Source organism: Triticum aestivum, chromosome 7D (assembly GCF_018294505.1).
Source record: "Triticum aestivum cultivar Chinese Spring chromosome 7D, IWGSC CS RefSeq v2.1, whole genome shotgun sequence".
NCBI lineage: Eukaryota > Viridiplantae > Streptophyta > Magnoliopsida > Poales > Poaceae > Triticum > Triticum aestivum.
Window position 1 is genome coordinate 250,438,287 of NC_057814.1, and position 20,801 is coordinate 250,459,087.

General features: G+C 49.9%; 1 protein-coding gene across 7 annotated transcripts; it reads right to left on the minus strand.

Moving 5' to 3' along the window:
- Window positions 1–311: 311 nt before the first annotated feature.
- On the minus strand, window positions 312–6,869 carry LOC123167431 (probable protein S-acyltransferase 7). Of its 7 annotated transcripts, none has more exons than XM_044585271.1 (6): window positions 6,651–6,794; window positions 6,298–6,513; window positions 5,549–5,731; window positions 1,776–2,081; window positions 1,263–1,496; window positions 312–1,176 (listed from the first exon to the last, which is right to left on the minus strand). In XM_044585271.1, exons 2-6 carry the CDS (start codon window positions 6,409–6,411, stop codon window positions 733–735), a joined length of 1,281 nt encoding a protein of 426 aa, XP_044441206.1. In that variant the 5' UTR covers window positions 6,412–6,513; window positions 6,651–6,794; the 3' UTR covers window positions 312–732. The 7 variants fall into 7 exon arrangements, with proteins under 7 accessions (XP_044441206.1, XP_044441207.1, XP_044441208.1 ...); XM_044585272.1 differs by having other exon boundaries at window positions 6,298–6,498; window positions 6,651–6,790; XM_044585273.1 differs by having other exon boundaries at window positions 6,298–6,557; window positions 6,651–6,788.
- Window positions 6,870–20,801: the final 13,932 nt, after the last annotated feature.

A 20,801-nucleotide genomic window follows, 5' to 3' on the forward strand; every position in this document is an offset into this window, starting at 1 on the left:
GCATTCATACAAAAAAGTTGGTCGGATAGAAAAAAAATGCGAGTTAACTCATAATTTGATTTTCAATATAATAAAGCCGCTTATAAATCATGAGGCCAGCTGTTGGATAGCAAGAGAAACCTAGAATGACGTGGCTGCTTGAGAGTGCACAAAAATAATAATTAATGGTTATTTGTGATAAGTTGCATGCGCATGAAGAGTTAGTGGGAAAGAGTTTTTAAATAGTGAACCTACTTGATGATGTGGATTGGTTACATGTTAAGATAAACAGGATAGTGGGGATGAATCTCTTAGGTATACAGGATAAGACGTTTTTGCAGTTCAACAGAGGTAGTATAAGTTACAAGATGTTTTTGCAGTTCAACAGAGGTAGTATAAGTTACAGTACAACTTAAGTAAATAGTGATGACTGTGGCACACACAAACGTACGCAACCTACAGCATATGAACTAACAGGTACAGTCCATATCACTAGCAGTACAACACATTCTAAACCAAGATGGATCCAGTGAAACCATCCGGTCCATCAATTCGTGTTCCATCATGCCTATATTGCTAATCAGTTGATCTACAAATAACACCTAGATTCAGCCAAAATAGCGAACCTGTTCTACCATTTGTCCTACTTTCTTCTTTTCTTTCTGAGCTATGCTCCTCCGAGCTAGGGATAGAGATCGAACCAAGGTTAGGGGGGGGGGGGGGGGGGGGGGGGAGGGTTGTGAGGTAAGTGCCTTAAGGATTAACATTTGTATGCGGCTCAATCTTTTTCCTCTCAGTGAACTTGTTGTCCATGCCAAACTCTTCTGCAAACGTCTCAATGTCAGATGCAATTTCAGAGCAACCCTTTCGACCGACAAAATGTGGGGGTTCTGTGCCGCATCGCTCAAGCCCCATAGAACTGCCAATCTGGCTGTGTAAGTCCTCCATGTCTTCTGCACCCACAGCTTGCCTCTTCGTGCCCATCTCAAGGTCCACGCTCATCTTCGGCGGGCTTAGGACCCGCCCCATGCTAAGCGTTGAGGCGAAGGCTGCAGAATCCTCGTTAGCTTTAGCCCTGAAATTGTTTCTGGAGCTGGGAATCCTTGAGCATAGGATCTCAATGAAATTTTGGACCAGCCCACGGTTGTAAGGATTGCTTCTCCTATCGTAGCGGTACCGGAAGTTCTCATAAGTAGTCTGCAATGGTTATTCCTTGGATTAGCATTGCACATAAACTGCAAAGAGAACTAACTGTTACTACATCTACTGGACAAAAACCTGACCTGATTGGTGGAAATCAAGTAGAGGTGGAATGAGGTCAATCCTCCGACAAACCACACAGCAACAAATGTGTATAACATGAGAATGGCGGAGATGGGCGACTTCAAGATAGCTCTACCAAATGTGCACTCATGGGTGTCCATTGTTTTCCCGATGTTGACCCAGCAGAATGTGAACACGTATATGCATAGCACAGTTGCTGAAGATACAAACATAAGGAAGAAGCGGTAGTTTCTCTGCAGGAAGGGAAAATCCAAAGGCATAATGAGTAAAATGTATGGTAATAATTCCCCTTCAACATTAAGAGAAACATATATTTAATTACATGTGTCCCCATTCTTCTTTTTGTCCAATTTCTTTAACATAATTTAGACTTAGCATGACTACTGCTGCCTCAGCAATCCAGAAAATCTTACAGAAGTAAAACCCTCAACAGAAAGTAATTACTCATGTTTTTTTTTCTAATAGAAATCCTTATGTGATTGATGATCTGCTAACACAAAAATAATGCATACCTTTCCAATACACTGCCCTACCCAAGGACAGTGGTGATCAAAACGTTCGATACAGTTATTGCAGATTGAGCAATGGGAGCACCTTGGTGGACGATAAAGCATACATGTATGGCAATATTTGACCTTAACTAAAACACCATTGACAAGAACATCCTTGGTGAGTGGTAAACCAGCTGAGCCATGTTGACCACCTGGCCAATCTGATAAGTTGGAGGATTCACCAATGTCTTCTGGTTCGGGAGGATGAGAATTACGCGGAACAATTCCAGGATCACGTCCAGACGTGAGAAGCAGAAGAACGAGAATCTGCATAACAGAAACAATAATTGATTAGTAATCTTGTCAAGCTGCAGTTACATAATTGCGGACACGACAGCACCTCTGGTTCAATACATAAAAACACAATGGCTACCAACATTCTCAGCTAAGCAACTGTGGCATAACTTGACATGGTAGAAGCCAATGCAAAGAATTCCAGTTCTTAAAACAGATTTGTGAAATAAGGTATTGATGATCCATATGATGCATTTGCAAGGCCCAAGGGATGGCTACATGTTATGGCGCTGCTAAAAGGAGGGAGCGAGAGGGCCGGCCCGGGGCCTTTTGCCCACGGCCGGGCAAGATGGAAGGGATTTCCTTCTTAATTCTTGCTTGATTAGATTGATACATCTCCTCTCTTTATATAGAGAGGTTTACCAAGCAAGGCTTACTTGACCCCTAAGCAAGCGACCCTTATCTCTAATTAACCCTAAGACTAACGGGCTATATTGCCAGCCCAGGCCCATTACATACTCTTAACACTACACCCCACCTGGACATGCAGCTTGTCCTCGAGCTGCAGCCTAACCAACTTATAACCATGACTCGACGCAACACAAACCTAACACCTAAAAACAAGCCTTTTACATCTTGGCTTGTTTTATTACTCTCAACCTGAAATGGACTGGGACGCTTTATTTTGGACCCCTTAACAAAAAGTGGACACCATCCGCACGTCGGACGTGCACGTGTACAGCCACCTGGATCCCATGGACACCACCTGGACAAAAGGAGTGTATGTGTATGGCCACCTGGAAGTGGTCGCAAGAGCGACCAGCAGAGGCGCCCTCGCGGCGGCCGGCGGCGGAATGCAGTGGTGCTACGCGGTGTGCTCCTGTCGGTGACACCCTGCCTTCTCCCCGCCGGACGGCTGTTGGTCTGCACCGCAAAGGGAAGAGTCGAGGGCTTGCGATGGAGAATGACGAGGAGGGGTGCGCCCCCCCAACCGCCGATGTCGCAGACTTTGAGGTCGCTGCCCGCGGGAAAAACAGCATGCCCGCCGCCCGTGGGGGAAACCGCATGCCCAAGATCCCCGACGCAGCGCACGAGAGCGAGGTCCTTTGTGCAGCGAAGCGCAGCTGGGAGGAGCGGCAGCTGCAGACCACGCATCTCCCGCACATGCCGACGCGCTAGGAGGCCGCGCGCAGCAGCCTGCAGCCTCACCGCCGCCGACACGTGGCAGGTAGTGATCCAAGCCGGAAGCGGTGACGGCGACGGCGGGAACTTGATCTGCTGGATGGGGACGCCCTAGGGAAGCGGTGATGGCGACGGCGGGAACTTGATCTGGTGGATCGGGACTCCCGCCGGCGCGGTCGATGCGGGGCCGGAGCTGACCGGCGGTGGCTGCTGCAGCGGAGCGCCGGGCGCGGCGGAGGCCGCCAGGAGCGGCGGCTGCCACTGCAGCCAGGGCGGGGCGGTGGTGGCGATGGATGGCAGCTACAGGGGCAGCTGCAGCGGCCTGGCGAGCGCGGCGGGGATGCCCTGGGGCAGCAGCCGGCCGCCAGGAGCGGCGGCTGCCACTTCAGCCAGGGCGGGGCGGTGGATGGCAGCTGCAGGGGCTGTTGCAGCGGTCCGGCGAGCGCGGCGGGGACGCCCTGGGGCAGCAGCGGCGGCGGAGCGCCGGGCGCGGCGGAGGCCGCCAGGAGCAGCGGCTACCACTGCAGCCAGGGCGGGGCGGTGGTGGCGGTGGATGGCAGCTGCAGCGGCCCGGCGAGCGCGGCGGAGGCCGCCTGGTGCGGCGGCTGCCACGGAGGCGCGGTGGCGGCGATGGGCGGCGCAGCCGGGTGTGGCCCGTAGGACCCGGCCAAGAACAGGCGGATCTCCTGGACCGCCTGGGTTAGGTCCCGCAGCGCCCCAGACACATCCTCTGGGGTGAGGACTGCGGGGGCGGGGGCGACGGAGGATCCCGGCGCGGGCAGGAGCGGGGCGATGGTCGTGGTGGTCGCTGGAGGCGACGAGGTGACCGGCAGCGCAAGAGACGGGTTGGGCGGCGGTGAAGACATGATCGAACCGAAGCTAGCTGATACCAAATTGTTATGGCGCTGCTAGAAGGAGGGTGCGAGAGGGCCGGCAGAGGCCTTTTGCCCACGGCCGGGCAAGATGGAAGGGATTTCCTTCTTAATTCTTGCTTGATTAGATTGATACATCTCCTCTCTTTATATCGAGAGGTTTACTTGACTCCCAAGCAAGGCTTACTTGACCGCTAAGCAAGCGACCCTTATCTCTAATTAACCCTAAGACTAACAGGCTATACTGCCAGCCCAGGTCCATTACGTACTCTAACAACAACAACAACAAAGCCTTTAGTCCCAAACAGGTTGGGGTAGGCTAGAGGTGAAAGCCATAAGATCTCGCAACCAACTCATGGCTCTGGCACATGGATAGCAAGCTTCCACGCACCCCTGTCCATAGCTAGCTCTTTGGTGATACTCCAATCCTTCAGGTCTCTCTTAACGGACTCCTCCCATGTCAAATTTGGTCTACCCCGCCCTCTCTTGACATTCTCCGCACGCTTTAGCCGTCCGCTATGCACTGGAGCTTCTGGAGGCCTGCGCTGAATATGCCCAAACCATCTTAGACGATGTTGGACAAGCTTCTCCTCAATTGGTGCTACCCCAACTCTATCTCGTATATCATCATTCCGGACTCGATCCTTCCTCGTGTGGCCACACATCCATCTCAACATACGCATCTCCGCCACACCTAACTGTTGAACATGTCGCCTTTTAGTCGGCCAACACTCCGCGCCATACAACATTGCGGGTCGAACTGCCGTCCTGTAGAACTTGCCTTTTAGCTTGTGTGGCACTCTCTTGTCACAGAGAATGCCAGAAGCTTGGCGCCACTTCATCCATCCGGCTTTGATTCGATGGTTCATATCTTCATCAATACCCCCATCCTCCTACAACATTGACCCCAAATACCGAAAGGTGTCCTTCCGAGGTACCACCTGGCCATCAAGGCTAACCTCCTCCTCCTCACACCTAGTAGTACTGAAACCGCACATCATGTACTCGGTTTTAGTTCTACTAAGCCTAAACCCTTTCGATTCCAAGGTTTGCCTCCATAACTCTAACTTCCTATTTACCCCCGTCCGACTATCGTCAACTAGCACCACATCATCCGCAAAGAGCATACACCATGGGATATCTCCTTGTATATCCCTTGTGACCTCATCCATCACCAATGCAAAAAGATAAGGGCTCAAAGCTGACCCCTGATGCAGTCCTATCTTAATCGGGAAGTCATCGGTGTCGACATCACTTGTTCGAACACTTGTCACAACATTATCGTACATGTCCTTGATGAGGGTAATGTACTTTGCTGGGACTTTGTGTTTCTCCAAGGCCCACCACATGACATTACGTACTCTAACACTACAAAATTTCCAAAACAGAATAGAGAAAGGCATGAATGTGCACACAGCTAACTGGATGCACATCTCGTTAACTTACATATGCTGTAAAGATGATAGATACAGATGCTACCCAACCTCCAATTTGGTTTTGGTACCCATGGGCAAGCTGCGGAGAAACAACGGCAGCAAAGATGATCACTGGGATGACAATTAAACATACTGTGGCTATGAGTGACCTCACATCAGGCCCAAAAATAAGTCTCCCTCCAAGAAAAAATATCTGCAGGAACATATAAAGAAGGCCCTTAAGACGAAGATAGTACCATAAAAGCTATTGAATTTAAAACTGAAGAATATAAGACAATGAAGTTACGTAAACCACCCTTTCCCACTATTAGGCGCATCCAGTGCATTTCTAATCACAGTGAAGTTGTACAGACGTGGATAAACTTCAGAATATGTTGAACAGTTGAAGGAAACAAACTGTCGGTGCATTTTTTCCGATAAAAAACTGTCGGTACATGGAGATAAAAGCAATATGAGTTTGTTTTTCGAAATGAGAGGGCTCATGAAATGTACAGCTAAGTAACAAACAGCCACCACAATACTGAATCACACACTATAAATCAACCCAAAGTCCTAAAATAATATGGTTCAAACCTAAAATCCACAATTCCCGTACATCAGAGCAGATGCTCAGACGCCATTACGGCTCCAACCACTCATGGCCCCATCTTTTAAAATTGCAAAGAAGAAGAATACACGACGCAATTCCTGATTTCCTGCCCCACTAGTTAGTACTACTGCACAATCACAAACCCAGAATAACGGGCAAGAAATCCTCACATTGCTCCCTTTCCACGCCTGGTACACGCGCCGCGGCGGCGCCGCATCGGCCTCCATGATCCGACGGTTGGAGTCGGACAGCTGCTGCGCCTTCCCCTGCATCCTCCCCTCCATCCACCTCAACCCAGACGCTCCCTGTTCCGTTCACCAAAGCACCACCGCTGGCCGTTGCACCCGCCAGCCCCAGAATCTTGAGAAACCCTAAGCCAAGTCCGACTAATCGCAACTTCAGAAATCAAGCGAAATGAAAGCTACACCGGCTGCAAGAACAAGCAGGCGGTTCTCACGGATCCCAGCACGAGAAGGGGAGATGCCCGGATCAAACGAAACAGCGGGAGACGGCGAGTCCGCACCTGGGAAGGAGGGTCGACGGCGACAGGAAGCTTCCCGGGAATCAAGGGCGGCGAGAGGATGGGGGCGCGTGGTGATGTCACCTTGGGATCCCAAGAAGGCGAGTGCTTGCTCGCTGAGAAGAAGAGTGGAAAAGTTTCAGTCCGAAGAGACTGTAGACTTGTAGTAGTATCTCTTTTACTCCCTTTAATACAAAGTTGAGTCATCTATTTTGGAACGGAGAGAGTACAAACTAACACCCTCCGTTTTAAAATTGTTCGGCGATGTTTGTTCAGTGAAAGAAGATGTTTCCGTTGACTACAAGAGGCTTGTAGTGGCTTTGTCAATCTTAAAATAATATATGCCGGCAAAATCTCTCATATGCTTATAGAAATATGATGTGAGTCCATAGGAAAGTGTATATACCTATATGTGAGCGACTTCGATTGTACTGAATTAAAAATAAATATTTGATAGGAACATGTCACTGCTCAAAGTTGGAGGTAAAGATATTAAAACAACAAAAATAATATGAAAGAGATGCGTCTGTTGTTATGTCTTTGTTTTCTCTTTTATCGGATAGTTTATAAGTGGTTCTTTTGTTCCACGACCGATCATGAATTTGTAAATTACCATATTTTCACTTTCCTTGATAAATATTAATTTGAATGATTGCAAGCGTGCAAAAAACAAAAAACAACTTACCTGAAAAGAAAAAAAAGGAAAAGAAGAATGAAAAAAGCAGGGAAGATAAGCTAGAAAAAAGCTGCAAACTTGTTAGCGTTCTTGGAGACATTGCATCTCCAATGAAAAAGGACATAGTGTGGAAGCTTTTTTTGGTGAATACGCATTGTTGCGTATCATTTCATTGATAGGGCGAGAGAGTACAGGGTGCGACTCTAGGGGGCGTGCACCAAGGCGACCCGAAGAGTGCAACGTGAGCAGGGGAAGAGGGTGCTCAGCCTCATTACATGCGCTCTCAGGTTACAGGAACGATGGATGCTAGCCTAGTTGCTCTGTCACGTGCCCACAGGCGGGCCTCATCTTTGATTGTGTGAGCTAGATCGTCGTTCGAAGGTCGGGCATTGTCGAAGACAACGGCGTTCCGGTGCTTCCAAATGGACCAGGCGGTGAGCACGATGAGCGAGTTCATCCCCTTGCGGAATGGAGCAGGAGAGGAGTTGTTGGTCTTGTACCACCAGTCGAAGAAAGCATCGGTGGAGCTTGGTGTGGGGATTGGTAGCCGGCACCATGTGAGGATCTCGTGCCAAGTTATCCTGGAGAAGACGCACCGGGCAAGTAGGTGGTCCAGGGACTCGAGCTCTTGGCAGCAGAACTTGCAGAGGGGGCCGTGCGGCAATCCATGACGAGCGCGGCGTTCGGCCGTCCAGCAGCGATCCAGCGAGGCGAGCCAGAGGAAGAACTTGGCTCCATCAGGTGCCCACGAGCGCCAGATGAGACGCTAGAAGAGGCTGGTAATCGATCCATGGAACAGAGCCTTGTATGCGGGGCTTGCCGTGTAGATCCCATTGTCGGTCCACTTCCATGCGATTCTGTCCGGTTCGGCCGATAGTTGAACGCTTTGTATCCTTCACCACAACTTGACGTACTCGATCGCAGCGGCGGCGCTCATGGCACCGTGGATGTCTCCAATCCAGAGCGAGTTGTGCAAGGCCTCGGAAACAAGGCGCTGGCGGCGCCGTCGGCGCGGCACAAGTGTGACCAGGGCCGGAGCAATCTCAGTGGCCGAAGACCCTTCGATCCAGTGGTCGATCCAGAAGCGGCATGTCTGCCCATCCCCGATGATCTAGGTGGTAGATGCGCGGAAGAATTGGCTCGTTTCCCCGTCGCCCGGGAGCTGAAGATGGCTCCAGGGGCGGTCCGGATCCGTGGCTTGCAGCCATAGCCAGCGGGCGCGCAAGGCAATGCCCGTGCAGTGGAGGTCACGCACCATGAGGCCGCCATGCTCGAGCGGGCGGGAGAGTTTGGGCCAGCTTACAAAGCAGCAGCCATGCTTGGCGTCTTTGCGCCCATGCCAGAGGAAGTCCCGCACCACAGTGGTGATCTTTTTGAGGATTGTGGGGTTAAGAGCCATGGCGAGCAGGATGTGGATTGGCATGGCAGTGAGCACGTGTCGCACCAGGGCAAGGCGCTCGGCGCGGGATAGAAGCGAGGCTTTCCAGGTGGCGAGCTTCTTGCATAGCTTGTCCACTAGGGGGAAGAGCGCTGAGGCATGGCACTTGCGGATGGTGAGTGGCAAGCCAAGGTAGGGGATGGGGAAATCTTTGATAGCGCAAGAAAGCCCCGAGGTGATCGCGGTGGTTTCCTCGCTCGAACACCGAATTGGCGATGCTGAGCACTTGGCGAAATTGGTGCGCAGGCCGGACGCGTCACCAAATAGTTGTAGCAGCGCACAGATGGTGGCAAGCTCTGGCGAGTCAGGGTGGCAGAAGATGACCACGTCATCGGCAAAGAGCGAGATGCTGGAGGCTCCGTGCCTTGCGGTGAGCCGCCGTAATGCGCCAGTAGCCACGGCGTGCTGGAGGAGGGAGTTGAGGGTGTCAATGACGATGGCGAACAACATGGGCGAGACCGGATCGCCCTGGCGCAGTCCACAGGCGTGATCGACCGATGGCCCTTGGTTGCCATTGACGAGGACGTGAGTGGAGGCCGTGGATGTGAGGATGGAGATCCACTCACACCAGCGCCTCCCGAAGCCAAGGTGCGATCGAGTCTCGAGCAGGAAAGGCCAGGAGACTGTATCGAAGGCCTTGGCAATGTCAAGCTTTAGTAGGACTCGCGGCGACTTGTTGTTGTGGAGGAGCCTGGCAGTTTGCTGGACAAGGAGAAAGTTATCATGCACGCAGCAGCTAGCAATGAAAGCGCTTGGTTGGCGGAGACGATCTCCTTCATCCTGGGAGCGAGGTGCAAGGAGAGCACTTTGGCGAACAGCTTGGCAATGATGTGGATCAGGCTAATGGGCCGGTAGTCAGTGATCACGGTGGCGTCAGGTTTCTTGGGCAGTAAGACAAGGAGGGCCTCGTTGAGCTTGTGGAAGCCGCGCCCGTTCATGGCGTAGAGCTTGTCGAAGGCATCACATATGCCCGCTTTGATGATTGGCCAGCATGCCCGAAGGAATTCAGAGGTGAATCCATCGGGGCCGGGTGCCTTGCCCGTTGGCATCTTCTTGATCGCATCCCAAATCTCCTCCTCATAGAAAGGAGCGTCCAGCTCTAGGAGGTCGAAGCTTCTGTGATTAATCGCGTCGATGCGAATGGAGTGGGTCCGTGCAGTCGCAATGCCAAGGATGGAGGAGAAGTGCTCATATGCCACCCGCGTCAGAGAGGCTGCGTCTGTGATGATATCATCATGCACGCGGAGGCTGAGGATGCACTTTTTCTGGCTCCGATGCGCGGCGTGGATCTTGTAGTATGCAGCGTTGGTGTCGCCCTCCTTTAGCCAGCGGAGCCGGACGCGCTCGCGCACAAGGCATCTCTCGAGAGAGGCCAGGCCAAGGTAGGCGCGCTTGAGCTCGCGCCGGAGCCAGGCCTCGGTGGGTGAAAGCGCTCGGTGGTCCTGCACGACGTCGCGCGCCGTAATGAGCTGGGACGTGATGTGGCCGACGGAGCGGGATCCCCAGCTCTGGAGGCGATGGGCGGTGTCCTTGAGCCGCGCGAAGAGCCGCCGGAAGGGGTCCGCGTCAGCGGGGACAGAGTACCAGGCCGCCTCCACGGCAGGCATGAATCCTTCGAGTTTGATCCAGAATCGCTCGAAGTGGAACCTTCTCTTTCCAGGCAAGCAGAGGGAGCAGTCCACGATGAGGGGGCAGTGATCGGAGGCTGCAGATGCGAGGCAGCGTAGGAGGTGCTGCTGGTGCCCCGTGGACCAGGAGGTGGTGACGATGACATGTACCTAGGGTAGGGTCATAGGCCTGACCTAGACGCCCTACCCAAGGACACTGCCCTAGAGTCAAGGACATTCAAAGTACAACAGAAGATACCGACTAAAATCACCTTGGAGTGCAATCCACTCGACCAGCTATCCCACTCGGATACCCCAATTCCACTCGACCAAGATAGAGTCACTCGACCATACGAAGAATCGCTCGGTGTGCAGAAGATCTAAAGCCACCCCAGGATGGCAACGGTCAGGCGTTCACTCCGTAGTCTTAAAGGTCATTAATAGTCATTTATAGCGGGCGTTACCAATAACGCCCCTATCTTAACTTACATTACCAATAATGCAGCGGCCGGGGCAGGAGGCCTTGTGCGACCGCCAGCTCAGGTTTTATCTGATTTGTTTGACGCGTTGGCAACGCTGATGGCGGAGGTTAACCCGGCAGATCAGGATGCACACAATGCGAAAATCGCGAAGGTGAAAGATCAGATCACCCAGGCCAAAGCCGATTTAGCAGCTGAGGATACCAGGATAGGCGCGGAGCGGGCCGCTTTGGATGCACAAGCTTACCGGATTATGCTGGATCAGAGTGCGTCGAACGAAGTCCTGAAGAGGAGGCACCGATCTCGCCTGCCGCCGGTTTATGACGCTAGAAATCTCTTTAACACCCCAGGAGCGGGGACCAGTAATCCACCGGTGGTAAACTGGGCGGAGGCACCAGGGGCAGGGGCGCCGGTCCAGCCACGTTTGGTGGATCCTCCTCGTCAGAACAACATTGTGGCACTGCATGTCCCCACGCCACCGGGTCATTATTCTAACCCGATGGACAACATTGTAGCTGCCGCTTCACGGCTGGCGGCCATCCCAATCGAAGGCGATTCTCCAGCAGCAGTCGAGACGCGTCGGGTTAAGGAGCTTCTTCAGACAGCCTTGGTTCAATAGGAGGCCTATTCATATAGTCGCGATCGTATTCATTCCACTCCCCGTCCAAGCCGGAGTTACATCAGGCGTATGGATGAACCAGCAGTGTCAAGCAATGCGCGGAACCGTGATCCGCCCCGTGGCAATAACCCGACGGGTGGTGCTGGTGATGCTCAGGAGGTGGTGGACCGGGCTCGAGCACGCAGAGAGGCCGAGTTAGCGGCGCAGCATGAAGCCCGTCAGCTTACTCCGGTTCGTCCAACCACATGAGTGGAACCAGGAGTTACCTCTAGTTCCTTGGGAGTGCCATGTCTTGTCCCAGCGTTGCGCAATGTGCGCCTGCCCAAGGATTTCAAGGGCCCGCGCAAGGTGCCGAATTACACCGCCGATTTATCCCCTAAAACATGGGTCGAAATCTATGAGATGGCCATGGAGATGCTGGACGTGGATGATGCGGCATGTGCGAAGTACTTCACCATGATGCTAGAAGGGACGACCCGCACTTGGCTAAAGAGCTTACCGGTTAATTCTATCAGGTCATGGGCCGAGTTGAGAGCCTGGTTTATTCAGAATTTCAAAGATACATGCAAGTAGCCCATGTCAATTGTGGACTTAGCTGCCTGTGTCCAGGAGGAAGGAGAATCAACAACCCATTGGGTGCGCCGGGTTTCGGAGATTTTGCATTCATCGGACCGCATCAACGCTGGCACCGCAGTTTTAACATTGGAAGGCAATTGCCGGTTTGAACCACTGAAGTTGAAATCGGGACGGCTCAAACGTCATTGTAATGACATGGGAACCCTCATGGCTGCACTGGTGAAGTATGCCGACTCTGATAGTACCAAGGATCCCGAGTCTGACGATGATAAGACAGGGAAGGGAAAGAAGAGCGGCAACGCCAAGGGGCAGCACCACAACCCGGCGGGCCATGGAAACGGCGGCAAGCGTAAAGCGGACCACGGTTTAGACTTTGTGGCTAACACTAATACACATGACAAGGGCCAGCGGCGTAAGGGTATACCGCCCTAGCGCGGTGGAAGGCCAAATCCTAATCCGGACTGTTTGTCTTATCTGTTGAATCAGCCCTGTCCAAAGCATGGGACGAAGGAGGAACCGTCCACACACCTCTGGAAACATTGTTACATCATGCAAGAGTTCAAAAATTCTGATTCTTTCCGGTATGATCATGAAGCAGGAGGCGGTTCGGGCCCCGGGTCTCATGGGCCGGGTTATGGTGGAGGAAATTCCGGTTCAGGCTTCCACGGTAATCAGGGTGGACATAACAATCAAGGTAATCAGGGTAACCAAGGTGGCTATAATCATCAGGGCAATCAGCAGCAGCAGCAGTCGGGTTACTAGAGCAACCCGAAGCAGTTGAATAGCGGACAGTATCATGTCTTCACCACTAGCTTGGACAAGCACGATCAAAAGCTTCATAAAAGGGCGGTGAATGCCGTTGAACCGGCGATGCCCCGTTATTTGCGTTGGTCCGAACAACCGATTGTATGGAGTAGAGAAGATCATTGTGACGCCCCCGATTCAATCGTACACTAATCATACACGCAAACGTGTACGATCAAGATCAGGGACTCACGGGAAGATATCACAACACAACTCTAAAACTAAAATAAGTCATACAAGCATCATAATACAAGCCAGGGGCCTCGAGGGCTCGAATACAAGTGCTCGATCATAGACGAGTCAGCGGAAGCAACAATATCTGAGTACAGACATAAGTAAACAAGTTGCCATAAGATGGCTAGCACAAACTAGGATACAGATCGAAAGAGGCGCAGGCCTCCTGCCTGGGATCCTCCTAAACTACTCTTGGTCGTCGTCAGCGGCCTGCACGTAGTAGTAGGCACCTCCGGTGTAGTAGGAGTCGTCGTTGATGGTGGCGTCTGGCTCCTGGGCTCCAGCATCTGGTTGCGACAACCAGGTAGAATGGAAAGGAGGAAAAGAGGGAGAAAACCAATCATGAGTACTCATCCAAAGTACTCGCAAGCAAGGATCTACACTACATATGCATGGGTATTTGTGTAAAGGGGCAATATCGGTGGACTGAACTGCAGAATGCCAGAATAAGAGGGGGATAGCTAGTCCTGTCGAAGACTACGCTTCTGGCAGCCTCCTTGCAGCATGTAGAAGAGAGTAGATGATAAGTTCACCAAGTATCATCGCATAGCATAAACCTACCCGGCGATCCTCTCCTCGTCGCCCTGCTAGAGAGCGATCACCGGGTTGTATCTGGCACTTGGAAGGGTGTGTTTTATTAAGTATCCGGTTCTAGTTGTCATAAGGTCAAGGTACAACTCCGTCCTTTTACCGAGGGACACGGCTATTCGAATAGATAAACTTCCCTGCAGGGGTGCACCACATAACCCAACACGCTCGATCCCATTTGGCCGGACACACTTTTATGGGTCATGCCCGGCCGCAGAAGATCAACACGTCGCAGCCCTACCTAGGCACAACAAAGAGGTCAGCACGCCGGTCTAAATCCTATGACGCAGGGGTCTGGGCCCATCGCCCATTGCACACCTGCACGTTGCGAGGGCGGCCGAAAGTAGAACTAGCCCCCTTAATACAAGAGCAGGCTTACGTTCCAATCCGGCGCGCGCCGCTCAGTCACTGACGTCACGAAGGCTTCGGCTGATACCACGACGTCGAGTGCCCATAACTGTTCCCGCGTAGTTGGTTAGCGCGTATAGGCTAGTGGCCAGACTCAGATCAAATACCAAGATCTCGTTAAGCGTGTTAATTGAAGTATCCGCGAACGCCGACCAGGGCCAGGCCCACCTCTCTCCTAGGTGGTCTCAACCTGCCCTGTTGCTCCGCCACAAAGTAACAGTCGGGGGCCGTCGGGAACCCAGGCCCACCTCTACAGGGATGGAGCCACCTGCCCCTTCAGCCCCCATCTCCGAACAATATCATAAGTAATGTAATGGTATAAAGTATATAGCATATGCCCGTGATCACCTCCCAAGTGATCACGGCCCAGTAGTATAGCATGGCAGACGGACAAGAATGTAGGGCCACTGATGGAATACTAGCATCCTATACTAAGCATTTAGGATTGCAGGTAAGGGTAACAACTGTAGCAACAATGACAGGCTATGCACCAGAATAGGATTAACCGAAAGCAGTAACATGCTACACTACTCTAATGCAAGCAGTAGAGAGAAGGAATAGGCGATATCTAGTGATCAAGGGGGGCTTGCCTGGTTGCTCTGGCAAGAAGGGTTCATCGTCGATGTAGTCGATCACAGGGGTACCGGCATCGGTCTCAGGGTCTACCGGAAAGAAGTAACGGAGGGGGAACACAATAAATAACAGAGCAATCAAAGCATCACAAAGCATAACATGACAAACGCGGTGTTAGATGTGCCCTAACACGGTAGTAGGTGATATCGGCAAAGGGGGGAAACATCCGGGAAAGTATTCCCGGTGTTTGACATTTTCGGAGAGATGGAACGGAGGTGGATTGTTGCATGTTCGCTATGCTAGGGATGTTTGGCTGACGAACGAAGAGTGTATCCGTATTCGTCTCGTCTTTCTGAGCAACTTTCATGTACAAAACATTTTCATCTGATAAACGGTTTATTTTATATTATTTTCTAAAGTTTTAATAATATTATGGATTATTATATTTAGTTTAAACCGAATTGACTAAGTCAATTTGACTAGTCAAAAGGACAGGTGTGACCCACGTGTCATAGACTATTTACCTAAACAAATAAATAGACCTAACTTATTTAATGGGGGACTACATGTCATTTACCACTAGACTAACTTAACACTAATTAATACTAACTAAACCTAATAGTACTAATCTAAGCAGGGGCCGGCCATTAGTGGATAGAGCCCAGCCGGCCACACACGACCATTTACAGGGGGGGTGGCGGCCATGGCCAAGAATGGTAGTAGCAACAATACGCATCAGCAGTAGGTAGTAGCAATACGCAGCGGCAGAAGCATTAGCTAGCAGCAGCACATAGCGGCAGCAAGTAGAGCAGCACTGAGCACCGCGGGGAGCAGCGAGCAGCACTAGCACCAGCAGCGCAGAGCCCCAGTAACATATGAGCAGCAGCAACAGCCATGAGCAGCAACAGACAACAGCAAAGGGAGGGCAGCAGTACGGCTAGGAGCAGCAGCATGCACGGTTCGGCACGGAGCTTGGCCAGGGCGCAGCGGCGGTAGCAGCAGGGAAGGCAGGGCGCGCGGGACGCGGTCAACGCCGCGGTGAGCACGAGGGTGTGTGGACTCGGGCGCGAGCGCCGGCCATGGCAGCCTCGGCGAGCGCGACTACAACGGCGACGGATCGAGGGGGCTACAGGGGGAATCCGAAGGAGGGGCTCACCACTAGCTCGACGGCGAGGTCGAGGAGGTGCGGGGTGGCCGGATGCATCGATGCCGACGACGAGATCGGCAGCCCTGGAGAAGAAGACCGGTGATGGCGAGGCTTGGGCGGTCCTAGATCGAACCCATAGGCGAGGGCGAAGGAGACGACGATGGCGGAGCTCCTGGATGTCTTGGCGCGGCGAAGGAAGGCCGGTGGCCACGGGATCGACGAAGGCGGCGACGACTGTGGTCTCGGGCACAGCTCGATTTGGTGGAGAACAGTGCGAGAGGGGAAAACAGAGGGAGCTAGGGTTCACGACAAAGAGAGGGGCGTCGAGGGAGGGTCCTTATCCATCTCTACGACCGCGGGATGGCCGACAACGCAGCATCCGCTCGCTGGACGGACGAGCAGCGTCCACGACATGAGGTTGGCGACGAACGAAGACTTGGGCTGGGCTAGGTCCTGTACGTGTAGAGCCCACAGGCACAATGGGCTAGCTAGCTTTTCCTTTTTTTGTCTCTATTATTTATTTATTTTGTTTTCCATTCCTCTTCATAGTAGATGAATTTATCTAGTTATGAAATTTGGCACACAAATACTAGGTATTATTTCAAGGCTGCACACAAAGTTCCAAAACATTTGGAAATGTTTAGGCCTTTGTTTATTTTTAAATGGCCATGTTTAGAGCTGCTGGACCACTTAAATATTGCTAGGGTCAATCTAAAACTCCAATTTTGAGTAGTATTTCTACATGAGAAATACTAGGGGATTACTTGCAATAACATGAAAACTTTTATTTAATTTTTTAAGAAGTTTTATTTTTTCTCACTATTTGAATTTTAAATTGGAATAGGTTTCGGATCGTAATGACTATTAGAAGTTAATGATGATAACTTGGCATAATTAGTGGAAGATTACTGTAGCAAGAATCTCGGGGTGTTACAAATCTCCTTCACTACAAGAAATCTCGTCCCGAGATTTAAGAGGTAGTGTAAGGGGGAAAAGTTTGGTAATGAATCTAGCGAATCTTTTCAGTCTTGGTTGCTCTTCTCGAAGAGGTCGATCCATTACATTGATTTCTTCATTCCTCTGTTTTAGGTCCTCATGATGAAGTCGACATCTTTTCTTCGGGAACTCCATCGTACTTACGAAAAGATTTAGGGGGGAAACTCGGGAAGGTCGAAGCACATGTTAGGTACCTAGGGGTTATCTCAGTGAATGAGGCATAGAGGCATCTCTCGAGTTGAAATCCAAGAAAGACTTCGAGAGCAAATTAAGAAGGTGCAATAAGACGTTTCAAGCGGATAGGTAATCGTTCGTTGTCTGGAACAGAGTGTGAAAGGGGTTCAGAGCAACGAAAAATAATATTGCGTCTGATACCAGAATAGATCGATAGGAAGGTGACCCATTACATATGGAATCAAGCACGAGGAATATCTTTGGCAACAGGGCGTACAGGAGAGTCAGGTTTCGATCCTACGAAACTGTGGGTTATGGGCCCACCATGTGGGTTAAAGCAGGAAAGGGCACTGACATCTTTCACGGTCATGATAGCAATGCAAGTCAGAGGATAGCCTGTCAGTTATGTCGGCAACAACATCGGTACCAAGGGCGAGGGACGAAGAGAACCATTTTCCTGCTCGTTGAACAAGGCGGACCAATAGGCAAAGTTCTCGTCCATCGGTGGTTATCGGAATGTCATCAACAATAGTAACAGGGTCTTACCGACACGATTGTACACCTAGGCGTTTACATAATCAGAATAATATTACTGCTTAGATCATATAGATCACCAGAAAGGTTAAACAAAACAATGGAAAGGAAAAGGTGATCATCAGATTAAATAGAACAATGGAAAAGAAAATGTGTTTAAACACATTATTCAGGGGTATATCCTTTCCAGGGACAAATAGAGCATGATATCCATGACAGGATATAATGTAGAAACCATTTAGGTAAGGGGAGAGTAATTTGATGACAATACCCATACAACGGTGTTTTGGATAATAGATAAAGAAAAGATAGCATTGCTTCAACTGTTCTTATTGAAGATCGGAATACCACCGACATGCTTCGAGATAGCATTGACATGGTCTTCAACCAAAGGTCGGACTATGGATACACAAAGGATCCATTAGGAACAACTTATAGAATAAGTCTTACAATTTCCTCATGGAAGAATGGTTAACTTTGCTAAAAAGGAAACTATACCAATAGGGCCTCCGGCCAGGTGTGCTAGGCATGACACCACCTTACCGGGTCAAAGATCAATGTTATAACTCTTGGGAATATGTTCCAACCACCATATCTGAGTGAGATTCAGATCTGATTGGTGTCAGGATACCTCAGACTCTAGATGCCTAAGAAGGAAGGGGTGCAACACAATTTGACGAGATGGTGCTGCCAAATTCTCGGGAAATGAACTATGGAAGCAAGTCCCGAATCATGAGTTCATCATTAAACCAAGGAGATGATGAGGAGATGGCTGATAGACTTGGCAACAACTCATCGAGATTCCCAAAAAGATGGATTTCCACAATTATGTGAACAAGGAGAACATCCACGAGTAAACATTGGTTTAAGGGTGCACCCGAAATGTGGGCTTAGGTAGCATGATCAATGTTAGAATGGTGATTCGATGACCAATACACAAGGAATGAAACTATCAGCCATACACTTCAAGCAATAGGGTTGCTAGAAGTTTTGAATTCCTGCATCATAGCTCAATTGTCGATATTCCGGTTAGAAACAACACGGTACCAAGAAATGAACGGAGATGGCGAGAAGTATCACTATACCAAGAATTCTTAAGAGGTGGAGTTATCCTCATGACATTCTTGACATAAAAGATGGTAATACTCCAAGGTAAAGAAGAACAAATGCTGGATAGCAAGGAACTCAAGGTATAACACAGAACATGAACAAGTTTGTGTTGGAGGGAAGGCCATAAAGTGGTCGATGACAACACAAATCATCGAGGGCAAGGATGGTATTTCTCATCAAGAATTCAATAGATATCTTGGAAGACCTCAGAATGTTGATGATGATCATGACACATTTATCAAGAGATTTCCTGAAGATGTAATCAATCGGCGATGACATCAAGTCAAAGGAATGATGAAGCGAAAGGTTATTGGAACCACGAGTACGACACAAACTCGAAATCAAGATTGCTGTTCAAGGTGAAATGATATGACAAGGAAAATCGACGTAAGCTTAGCTCATCGTCGAAAGTGGTGCTCCGAGGATAAGGACCAGGTAGCACAGTTAAAATCATCACGACAATGATATAGCCATACAGGCTAGGAATGACTTGAAGGAGTATTAAACTCGTAAGCAACGAAAATTACTTAGAGTTATTGAATCGGAGTGCGGACTCGATTCACTATCTGGTGTTCTTGGTTGACGACAACCCAGAACCCAGGAAAATTGGAATCAGTGAGAAATAACAGTTGATGAAGAACACATAAGAAGTTATGTAGTTCCATGATATTCTCAAGATACCAGAGTGTAATACTCGACGGTAGATCAAAGTCAAGGTTGGACTGGGGTATTGATCCGCAAAAGACAAATGCTTAAACTGGTCTGAGAAATGGAATCAAGGAGAAAAAGGGTGGTCGAAACCACGATTGCAAAAGGCCAGATCCCAGATATAAGATGAACTTATACCAAGGGAACAATTAATTTAAGAGATGCTTTAATGATAAGATCTACATCGTGTCCATGGGCATGAACACAAAGTTCAAGGTCGACTCCCACTTCTTCAATGCATAACCTTTCATTCACTGCTCTATTAAAATGATTTGAGTGCGAAGACCTACTTGGTGAATTACCAGAGGAGTAAGAACCTTGAAAAACTTTCGGGTTCACACAAATTAAGAAAGGCATAGGTTCAACCCATCGGGGCATCTTAGAAACATATACCACAAGCTACAATAGTAATTAACACAAGCTCGATAGTAGAGCATGGGTGACAAAAGGAGAGGATACAATTTACCGAAGGCATTATGTATCAAGGAAAGAACTTCTTGAGGTTTTTGTATACGAAGGACACTGTCGGATGATATTTCAACAAAGGATCCGACGGTCCATAGCGGAGCTGATGTGAGTATCGGCACACAACCAGAGGAAGAAACAATGCGAAGGCATTGGATTATAGAAGCAACTTACTAATTCAAAGCTCACATGTAAAGGAATTATGATTTCCAAATCAAAGGATCAGAAGCAAACACTCTGATTAAGGATGGATAAGTTGAGTAGGCTTAGGGGTAAAATCGACAACAATTTGATTGGTCGAGATCCAGCTCATGTTTTTTAAATGACGTCTGAGCCGGAAGGATAAATTCTAGGATCTGATTGAGGATTGCGAGCATTCGCAACATATCGATTCAAGTGACTCGAAATGATAGTGACAGAGGATGTCAACGGAGATTACTAGAAGTATGGACTTAACCATAATGTAGGGAGGCAAGGAAATCAAGAGCAATGGGCTGCTGAGGATCTTTAGAAAGTCGAATGGTCTTTCGAGGACTTTTGTGAAACACATGAACAGCTAGGGATGAGCGGATACTCGGCATGTGCGAGGAATTATCCTTAGGGGTATTTATGTGGCAGGGAACTGCAAGGCAGTAGGCACAAAGTATACCCGGAACAATAGAGAGAATTTCAGGGTATCTTGTAATAACAAGATCAACGAGGAATGATTGTATGAATGGCAAGTGTACGTGGTTATCCATAGGGGTATATCAATGATAGGGAATTGTAAAAGCAACAGGCACCAAGTTTCGAGGGAACGTCAGAGAGTATCTTCGGAATCTTCTGGTGTAGCGGGCGATCATCTGTGATAAGGGGCCCTCTGGGAGGAAGTAGTTACGAGAACCTAGAGTCAGAGTTAGTAAAAATCATTTAACCCGAATAGAAGAGAGATCAGAGTCCCAGAGTATAGATGAGGAGTAAAATATGCTAGTACCACCCAAATGGCGACGTGGGCCCGTAAGCCACACAGCCACGTTAG

What these genes read in the sequence shown, in the direction of transcription:
- LOC123167431 (XM_044585270.1), bottom strand. Translation starts at nt 6,854, where the DNA reads ATGACTCAACTTTGTATTAAAGGGAGTAAAAGAGATACTACTACAAGT. An exon ending in CCGTCGACCCTCCTTCCCAG is followed by an intron (nt 5,732 to 6,650) that starts GTGCGGACTCGC and finishes ATGTTCCTGCAG; the next exon opens with ATATTTTTTCTTGGAGGGAG. An exon ending in ACTTGATTTCCACCAATCAG is followed by an intron (nt 1,177 to 1,262) that starts GTCAGGTTTTTG and finishes TAACCATTGCAG; the next exon opens with ACTACTTATGAGAACTTCCG.